This window comes from Cottoperca gobio, chromosome 6, assembly GCF_900634415.1.
Source record: "Cottoperca gobio chromosome 6, fCotGob3.1, whole genome shotgun sequence".
In the NCBI taxonomy this organism is placed as follows: domain Eukaryota; kingdom Metazoa; phylum Chordata; class Actinopteri; order Perciformes; family Bovichtidae; genus Cottoperca; species Cottoperca gobio.
Window position 1 is genome coordinate 21,187,611 of NC_041360.1, and position 10,978 is coordinate 21,198,588.

A 10,978-nucleotide genomic window follows, 5' to 3' on the forward strand; every position below is an offset into this window, starting at 1 on the left:
GTACAAGTCCACATTTTATTCCTAAAAACATGGCAAAATGTGATGTTTTTTAATGGCTGTTGACAGTATTTGCATATTTCTGTGTCTTAATGAAGGAAAAAGATGTTGTTCTTGGAGCAGAACAAGTTTAATCCTTCAAATGTTTGTTCTGATGGATTAGAAACTGATGACAGGCTAAGCTGTGACCTTTTTGCTGATGTGTATACAGTGGCTAAAAGACATTAATCTCGTCTGACTTTCTCCCACATAGTTGTGTGTCCTAAAGATCATCGCAAATGCATGTCAGATGTGTGCACATACTGTACAAACATTGCGATTTATCCAGCTTGTTTATATTCAATATTTTTACATCCTTGCCTCGATGGATTCAGGGTGGCAAGCTTAAACATAAGCAAGTATAATGGCCATTAACAGCACGACATTTATCATATAAGGATAGGCACGCAGATAATTGGTGATGCTGACAAGTATGTCTGAAACAAGGCCGTTAGCAGATACCTAGATACATAGATAAACAAACCTTTTATATAGTTTTATGAACATACAGCTCATTCACTTCCTTTCAGGCAGGACACTTGCACCAAGGTTTTAATCATTTATTTCAATAATAAGACACATTTTATGCTTTGAAACGTGTAAAAGAAAGCTTGATACTGTCCCTGAGCTCCTGAAGTACACAACATTCACATACAACTTAATGTGAAGAGGCAGATAAGGTGAAGGGTGTTACATAACAGTAAGTAGTGTGCGGACCATCTAATGTGAGAGATGGCAAGCACACATGTATGATTGGATGGAATATGGATCACTTGACTATGAAATGAACATACAATCTATAGTTAAGAGTTAAGTTAAATACAAATAGGGCATTTTATGTGTTCATTCATGGTTTGGTCGAGTACTAAATGGATTTTGCCTCTCAGAAAGTAATGTGCAATTTAATTTTCAACATAAAACTCTCTGGATTAAGAGTTCAAAGCCATTTTGATTTCATAATACTTTAACTGCCCCACTGAAATGGCCGATTTACACAACGAACAAACGGCAACACACACACCTCAACGTCTCTTTGTGTCTCTCTCTCTCTCTATACAGTAGCTGTGTTTCCATCTGACTGCCAAGATAATCTTATGCAAACCCTTTTGAGATGTCGAGGGAAATAAAATGTGAATTTGGAGTATTTTCCTTCACCTTGGTGGAAACGGATAAATTGGCTTCCTGAATGTCAACAAACACATCTGCATGAAAACTGGGTGAACTAAATAATAAGTGTGAAAGCGGCTGTTGTTACTGTTTAGTGTCCCTTTAACCTCAAGATGATAACATAGAAATTCAGGCTACACAAGCCGAATCCACAAAACTAAACCACAGTGGCGGAGGGATATTAGTATTTAAAAAGTCACTAATGTTTTGCATAAATGTCTCGAAATGACACGTCTTTCAACACAGAGGACAGTTTAGTATATTGTTCCAGTTCTAGTCCCACTTTTTCTTTTAATTCAACACAAAGTTTGCAAAATCTATTGTCTGTCTCTCATTCTGTGAGCCTCCCTCTACCGCTGCCTGCCACACCCTCTCTACATGTGTGTGACATTGAGTTGTGAACAATTCATTGGCAAACAAAAAAAAAAGAGACAGACATGACAATAGCATTCACAGACTAGAAGAAGAGGAGGTCGCAGACTGTCAGCAGGAGCACACGGAGGAAGCAGAGGGATACGTTCGCATTGTTTAGTTGAGAAGCGGCACTCAGGGATGATGGTTCTCTATAGTGCCACGTTCCAGGGGTGTCACACTGAAAAGGAAATACAGTGAAGGAAAGAGAGCAAGAGAGAGCGGAAAAATGGAAATGTTATGCTGACACATTTCAATGGGCCAGTATACTGCATCAGAACTCATTTTGGGTGGTTAAACAGCCTCCCCTCGAAACGTTTTGACGTTGGATTATGGCGAGCTGTGTCGATTTCTGCGATGTGCAACCCGACATTCACACAGTGATTGGTCAGCTGTGTGGAGGTGAGAAAGTACTGTAAACTTATCTTTCTTTCCATTTCTTTACACAACAATATCTGCCACTTTTCACAGAGTGCAACACTTTGAATGTCTTCCATCATCCCCATATTAAATTAAATGGTGCCCCACCCTCTCCAAACAATCAACTTCATCATCATCAACATAATGTACAGCATTTGCAACAGTTAGCAAAACCACAAGCTTTGCCAAACACTTCCGCTCTGTTTGTATTCCTGGCCGCTGAGTTCCTCTTCCTCTTCCTCTTCCTCTCTCATTTCCCTTTGTGCTTGTTGAAGAGGGCGTACAGGATCTTCAAGGTGGCGGTGACGTCCTGAGACACAATATCTGTCACACAATCCACAGGAGACATTTAGAGTGTGTTTATAATGCTCCGTCAGCATCTTCCAAGCCGCTGAGGCAGTGAGAACGCGAGGATGCTTTTACCAACATTAGCAAATAACTATGTTCACGATCCATCCCAACAGGTCGTAGATCAGGAAGGCATGACAAACAACCTTAGATGGATATTTCATCAATACGTCCTTGTGGAGGGACGAGATCCCAACAAAATTGCACCCGGTGAGAGGCACTAACTGGATGAATGTGACACTAAGATCGACTTCACCATTGGCTCAACCTCATTAATGCATGCCTCGCGCTCCGGTCGGTGCAGGGATTCCTCATTCCATCACAGCAATTATGGCGGTAATTAAAAGGCACAAAAAATTAATGAAGTTAGCCCCTCGCTCCCGGCTTAGATTAATTGTGCTTGTCTTTACATTAACAGTTATTATGTTGGGGATTTACTTCACAATCACAGGCTGGCAGGCTGTATTGTGGAGAAGTTGTAGGGATTCAAAGCTCAGAGAGAATACCAAGCATTGCGTCAATAATGGATCTGCAGGGAAGTAAAGTAGATCCATTAGCTATTGATTGATTCGCAGTTGGTATCTCACTGAGTCAGTCACTCTTCTTCCTTTTTTATTGATTTACTCCACAGGGTCAAAAATTGACACCCACACATTACACTCATATGTGATTGTTGATTTCAATCTCTTTCCAAAACCATGGGCCTTAATATGTTGCAATGACAGACTTCTACAAGGATTAATTTTTACAACCTGGGAGGAGGGATTTTGCTTCTATTGAGCCAAAAGAGCATTAGTAAGGTCGGTGTTACAGTTACATCCTAAAGCTGTCGGATGGGGTCGTTTGACGTCAGGCTGGTCAAGATCTCCCACAAGAAACTGGAAGACAACATTTATTCTTGGACCTGTCTTTGTGCATTGTCATGTTGAAAAGATGTGAGATATTACAAGATCAGATTTATGACCTTTGACCAGTTATGAACTCTTTTGATGTTTTTCTTTTCTTTTTTTAAACAGCATCTCTAATAGTGAAGACTTATTCAGAGGCAGATTTAAGATTTATTTAAATCTTTATATGAAAGAGAGCATTGTTTCAACACAGAAACGAAAGACAGTATACATGCTCACCTTATTTAAACAAGGAGAAAGAAGTATTTCCCAAGAATGTACGTAATGTAATGCTTTCAGAATATTTCTGGGATCTGTCTGATAACGGGGCGGTGTATAGTAGCAGTGCTCCAAGATACAGATAACATATCTCACACAGACACACACACACTCACACACACACTCACACACACACACACACACACACACTCACACACACACACACACACACACACACACACACACAGGTTATATCCCTGTGTCTATCATCGGGCACCAAAGTAACATCGTCCCCTTGACACCGTCTCCCTCGCCGCTCCTCTCTAAATGAATGATGATGACCTCGGACTGAGCCAATCATCCGCAGTGATACTCATCGAGACACAAGTCGCACTCATTCATATTCCTCAAGCAATTCCATCTTTCCCTCCAAAACACTGTCAAACCCACACTCCACCGAGCACTGGAGATGATCTCAAACTACCCCTCGCCCCCCCGCTCCCCTTCTTTGCCTCATACACAAACAGATTCTGGCGTTTCCCCGTCACGCAGATAAATGCTCTTGATATTTGATATGATCTGAATTAGTTGCTGTCTTGGAGCTCTGCTGTGTTTCTCTTGCAATCATCTTGATTGCAGGCCCTTCTGTTTTTTTTGTGTGTGTTTTTTTCATCCTCTGTGCCTGGCATTTTAATTTGAGTAAAATCTGTTGTCAACAAGGCAGAGTGTGTATATTGTGCGGGGTATTTCCTCACCTTGTGGGTTAACACTAGACACTTGAAGGCCTGTGTCATGAAGGAGGTCCAAGGCCAAGGTCACATTGTGAATCTAGAGGTCAAAGACAAAAGATATTAGAAGAAGATATTTTATATTTGAATAAACTTTTGGTAAAACTTGTATTAATATCTCCATATGTGCGGTGATATATTATAAATCCTCTAGTTACAGAATTTGTAGGCATTTGCTTTTACTTTAAAATTATCAATACTACAGTGTAGAAATACTTAAATGTTGTGAAAGTGCAAAAGTATTTAGTAAATTATCAAAAGTACTTATTAAGCAGAGTGGCTCGTCTCAGAACATTGTGTATATTATTGGATTAGAATCATTGATAGATCAATGTACCCATCACTTAAATTAAATGTTGCATATTTAGTCATGTATGATAGTCAAAATGTATAAATATTGGCTATAAAATGGGGAGAAAAGGTAACAACTTAATATTATATATTATAAGCAAAGCGAATTATGGATCAGGATACTATAAATTGTGTTTATAACCAGACACTTTTTAGTTTTTAAGTATAAAGAATGAAGTGTCACAGTGTCTTCTATATACTGTAGTAAGTTATTCATAAACTCTTCATATCTGTGATAAAAGAGTCATAACTTTTTCATAGATTCGTCCTATTGCTTCATATAAAGTGAGATCAAAGATATCATTATAAGTCACACAGAAGTAATTATGCATCTACTTTTATTATGGGAATTGTAAAATATTAATTTGATCATATCTTATATAGTAATAGGCCCGATTTTAGATCAGGTTTCAGTACAATAGCTCATTATCTACTCTGCTCTTGTTGGAAATTAAATTAGCTCAAATTGAGAGTATGCTGATCTCACTGTAGTACTTTTGAATTAGAATAACGCAGTCTGTGTATATCTCCATTTTGATCAGTCAAAAATTCAATTAATTCTGATTGCAATTAAATAAATAAATGTGTTGCAAATGAAACACACAACATCAGAGAGCATCCGGAGGCAGAATTATGATTAGCACATCTTTGAGGATTCACTTCGCTGACAAAGTGTCAGGAATCCATAGTGAACCCATACTGTACCATCTCAGAGTGATTGACAGGGGTCAGGTTGAAGTCATAGAGCGGGATGAAGAAGCCTTCGAGCTGTCCGATCAGCAGCAGCAGAATCACGCCGTCAGCAAACTAGACAGCAAACACACCGGACGTTGGAGCCCGTCCAAGGAAGGAGATTTAATCTCAAGGAGAGTGGTCAATTAATTAGCCTTTTCTTTCTTTTACAAGTGCTCCAAAACAGTTCCGCTGTTTCTTTTGTTCTTGTTGTACCTGTTTGTCCATATCAGCCACCTGCAGACCCATGGTCGTCATATTCTGGTTGACAAAGTGTAAAATGGCCTGGCAAAAACAGAGAGAGAGAAGAAGTAGGTTGGACAGTTTGAGACCAACCAATCGTGTTCTTCATCCAACCCTGACAAACGCTTTAGTAAAAGTCATCAATCATCTATATTTTTATAATAACAAAGTATCAAAATGTTTGAAATTGAATTTTTCACTATTTCCTGACATTTTATAGATAAAATAATGAATCAAATATTCAAATAATAACGAAAATAAATATATAAAGAGCCTTATTTAAAATTTGAGCTGAAATATTTGATTGATTAATTGATTAATGATTGACAGGAAATTATTGGCAACTATTTTGATAGTCAATTAATCATTGAAGTCACTAAAAAGTTGGTCCGACAAAAGGAATGGCATCCCTACTCATAATACCCGTCATATTTTGCATTGTAAATTGATGCAGAAGGTTTGCACGGGGTTAACGTTGGTAACTATTCCCCATTCCATGACATTTTATAGACCAAATGATTAATCAATTAATCAAAAATCAATTAGCAGATTAATCAAAAATGAATTTGCTAATTGGTAAGAATACTTTGATCCATTGGCAAATACTACAATACTACAGGCATCATTGTGTTTGTATGTTTCAAGTTAAGCACTTCCTCAGCACTTCCCTTCTCCTTGTTATATACCTTCTTCACCGTGTTGACCTTGTGAGCCTCAAGCTTCAGCAGTTGCTCGATGGGATCTTCCCCTGGGCGACCAGAGAGCCAAGAAGAGTGTGTTTAAAAAAGAAAATCATCGTAGACTGTAATGCTGCTTCAATGACATTCAAAATGTCAAATCATCTCAACCTCTTTACTCACTTTCAGTCTCGCTGAGGGAGTCTGAGTCTGCGTCACTGTCGAGAAACACAACAGAATATGAAATGTTTTTCTGACATCTACAGAATCACACGGGACAGAAATCTGCTCACCTCTCCTCCGTCAGCACCTCCGTCAGTACATTTGATTTGATTCCATTTCTGCTCACCTGCATGAAAATTAACCAGAATTGAGAAGCGATTCCACAAGGTGTGTGTTAAGACTAAGATTTGGAGCAGAGAGTGAAACTCACTTCCATAACTATAACTTCAACTTTCACATTCGGGGGCAAATCCAGTTCGGGCTGGAAAGATCTCACCATGGCAACCAGCAGATGAATAGTGGCCAGAAGGTCTTTGTTGTGGATGACTGACAGGCACGAACAATACACACACAAAAAAAAACAACTTGACAGAACTCATCACCTCCCAGTGTAGCAGCAAAGAAAGGCCAACAGGATTTGAATCTTAGAAATAAATGAACATCTAACTGAAATTAAATTTAAACTGCTGAAGGATCTCTTAAGATTTTCATGGAATCAAATCCTGTTTATGAGACTATTTATTGTTCGCATGTTTTCAGCAAAAGCCATTCTATGTGTGTGTGTGTGTGTGTGTGTGTGTGTGTGTGTGTGTGTGTGTGTGTGTGTGTGTGTGTGTGTATGTTTTATACTTTCCATTAGAGTCTGAAGGGGTCAAACCTCCTGCAACATTTACACACACATTGTGAGACCAACACGTTTCAGCTGTCATACAAAGTGCCAAACTGCTCTTCAGGGTCCAGTCTAATGAGTTGAGGAGCCGGAGTGTGAACCACCGATTTTTTAATTAGTAGACGACCCGATCTACCTTCTGAGCCACAGCCATATCGTATCCCATCCATCAACCTCCTGGCATTTGTCGCTCCTTATACTACGTCACCTGACTTCCTCTTTTCCTCCTGTCATAATTACTACGGTCGCCAAAGGTCGATGTTGTCTACTTGTATTGCTTCTTTCGGTGTGAGTAGATGATAAAACCTACTAGTTGGTGTAGCAGGCCTGCTCTGCCCCGCATCTATGAGGCTGATAACGCCCATTTAATCAGCTGATAACATTCACCTGGGTAGTTTAATCAGGTTACGTCCGTTCAGTCACATTCAGTGACTCCTTTCTCAGTTAAGTGTTCAGCTGTTTATAAAGTTGAAATGATTATTTTTGGCCTTTCTTTGCTTCCCTAACCCAGCACATAGACACACATAATCCACTGACAGGTGATTGAAACAGAACCCCATCATGTTTATCTCCTCCAAAATCCCTCACAGTTGGTGTAAGCAAACATGGCACCCGTTGAGCTAGCACCAAATCCTGTTGCAATTCGAAGATCGTTGCCAGAACAGAACATTTGTTGTCTTCGTCGTTGAAGCCCCGTCAACAGCATGACTCACGTTTGACGTTCCACTTTGATCCGGCTGTCGTCCTGCAGGCCCAGTCTCTTGTCCAACTCCTCCAGGATCACTCCCAGCTTGTGGATCTGAGCGGGGATGGTCAGTGCCATGTCCTCCACAGACACATCCACACCGGCCAACCTGGCTGTGCAAATCAGGAAAATTCTAATTATTTGTTATACTTTTACTGACAAGGGCTGTGTTTTGGGTATTATAAATGACAAGCCTTTAGGTGAACTACACGGGGGGGGGGGGAACATTTGTCAGTTTTCCATCTTCTAATTTAGATTTGATTAAATGGAAGTCAGGCAATGATAAATGACAGCACACTCATTCAAATGTGCATTAACTCACACAGCATGTGATGAAGCACCAGACCATCGTACAGATCCTCCTCCAGACTCTGAACCACTATGTGCTCTGGTTTCAAAGTGCTATTGATCCAATAAACCAGTGCCTACCAAAACACAATTAATCACACAGTCAGACACACAGAACACTTTCATCTTCTTGCATATATTTCCAATCTACAGCATTGAACCTCGGTGGTGTTTTGTTTTTTTATCTCTTCATCGATTTTAAGAGTTATTACGATTTTGATGGAAATGATGAAAAATATAAAATACCCCTCCAAAATAGCTGATCTCTTATTTGTTTGTCCTCCCAACTCTATATATGAGACATGTCAGGTTTATTTAGATATTTATTCATTCACTGCCGCTTGCATGAAGCATTTGTGCTGCCATCTTTTCCAATCAAAACCTAGTTTTAAAGTCAGATCCGGCCGACTCTGACGACGACTCCTCGCCGCGACTCTCTCATCTGTCTCCCATCACCTCTGATAATTACGTTCATTAAAATTTCACTGATCCTTCCACCGCTCTCCCTGCGTCAGATATTATTCATGCCCTTCACTGCACACATATACATGCAGGCGCTGTAATGTATTTCCTGTGCAGCATTCATCTCCAACCCACTCAGGACACACTCCCTGTGCGGTCCAGGATGAGCTCAGATGTTACAGTAAATGTTTAATAAAGGATAGAGATTCAGACAAAGCTCTGAATGTAGAAAACAAGAATTATCCTCTTACCTCTTTTAGCTTTTGAAGTTTGGGGTCTTTTAAAGACGCTGGCTGAATGAGCTTCTGCTTCTCTCCTGTGTGAATATATAAACAAACTGCTTTGGTCAGAGAGTCGTTTTCTTATTTTACAGCCTTTTAAATGCTATAATTTAGTAATTAACAGCTCTCTTATCAATTATTGTCCTTTGAATATTGTATTTATTAAAAGGCTGTGTTTGCTCCTTCATTACAATACACACACATCAACTTTACATTTTAAAATGCATCCCCTACATGCATTTGTTATTTAATTTCCATACGGTATAAAAAGCAATTAGCTAAAGTTGCATGAGCTGCATTACTGTTTGTCAATCTTACATTATTGTTGTGTGCTTAAGCAGTTTAAGGCTCAGTACAAAGGATGTTGGTGTCTTATTGTTTTGGGTTTATGGCTTTTTAATAGCTTTAGTATGTTCATCCACTCTCAATGCTCTCCACAGAGTTGTTTCCAGATGCAGTCAGACTAATGCAGGTGAACATAGTGGAGATATTTCCCCTCAGGAGATGGTTGAAACTAAACCATAGCTCAAAAAGAGAGTGAATATTGGACCGACATTCTTTACGCGGTGACGTCTTCACCCCAATAACTCACGACGATAATATCTGAGAAAACTTTGGCAAACATGAGAGATGCAGACTTGATGTTCATTATGAGGGATTACACAACTAAAGTGTGCTGATAGATTCTCATATCAAAGGGAAATGAATGTAAACAGATGGTGGCTCAGAATTGATGCAGGTCTGCAAAGCCTACACATAGGTGTAAGTAACATTGACTGATAATTAGCAGCTCACTGAATTCACACAAACCCTGAAAAGACTTGATGTCCACAGGGTCTTCCTCTTTGTGATACTCAAAGACAGCAGCCTCCATCGCGTCTCCTGAAGGTGAGATATTCAACACCTGTCAGCAAAATCTGCAGAGAAGACGAGCTTGAATATAAACCACAGTGGAATAAAGTCTCTCTCTCTCTCTCTCTCTCTCTCTCTCTCTCTCTCTCTCTCTCTCTCTCTCTCTCTCTCTCTCTCTCTCTCTCTCTCTCTCTCTCTCTCTCTCTCTCTCTCTCTCTCTCTCTCTCTCTCTCTCTCTCTCTCAGCAGGGGCTCAGTAAGTGTCGTCAAATTTCCAACTGCTGCAGGGGAGTTACTCTCTGACCGGTAGTGGAAGATGCTGATTGCAGCTCGCTGTTGCGTGAACATCCTGAACCTCCAAATATCTGCTCTTCAGGTTCAAAGTCTTGTACTCAATGGATTTCTACAATTGGGTTTTGAGAAGTTTTTTCTTTTCATGTCTTCGGGGGTTAAGAAGTTTCTAAAAACACAACTGAACCAGTGCAAAACTTGTCAAATAGAAAAAAGGAAGATGTTTAGTTTCCTCACTTCCTTCTCTCTTGCTCAGTGGCACGCTCAACAGATCATGTACTGTAGATCCCCCACAGGTTTGCAGGGCTTTAACGCTCCCATTTTTTAATCATACAGTCTGAGACAAAGCACAGTGAACACATAAAATAACACTCTGACAAAACTGACGTGATCTGGAGTGTGTCAAACTGTTGTTTCCTGGATGTGGAGAAGAGAGAAGCTACCGGTGGTGAGAAACTTTTCTTTTCCTGTGTGTTTTATGTGCTTGTGGCTTCCTTTTCCTGAAGTTGACAGTAAGTTTCAAACAAGGTCATAAACAAAAAAAGTGTTTTTGAATAAGCTTACCTTTAGTACTCTTGAGAGCGACTCGACAGAATTGGGTGACTTCAGCTGAGGTAAGTTCCTTAACTGATGTCAAATGCACACACTGTCAAAACAGCGATAAAAGAAGTGGAGAGGGCTGTAATCTATCTGAATACCGCCTCCTGTGAAGTCTATCTGCGCAAAAAGGTCTGACGGTACTCAATTTCAAACCGTTGCTTTAAAAGAAAATAACATGTCACAGGGTCGAAGGGGAAGATCAGCACGGAGAGGATGTGGCAGAGACGAA

General features: G+C 39.9%; 1 protein-coding gene across 1 annotated transcript; it reads right to left on the reverse strand.

The window, feature by feature from the left end:
- Positions 1-581: 581 nt before the first annotated feature.
- On the reverse strand, positions 582-10,931 carry parvg (parvin, gamma). Its single transcript, XM_029432901.1, is given in 14 exon segments — positions 582-2,358; positions 4,244-4,316; positions 5,333-5,434; positions 5,576-5,644; positions 6,289-6,350; positions 6,463-6,497; positions 6,573-6,628; positions 6,713-6,828; positions 7,885-7,900; positions 7,902-8,029; positions 8,239-8,341; positions 8,978-9,042; positions 9,818-9,889; positions 10,714-10,931. Coding segments are annotated over 13 exon segments (963 nt in total). The 5' UTR covers positions 9,882-9,889; positions 10,714-10,931; the 3' UTR covers positions 582-2,284.
- Between the last annotated feature and the right edge of the window lie 47 nt (positions 10,932-10,978).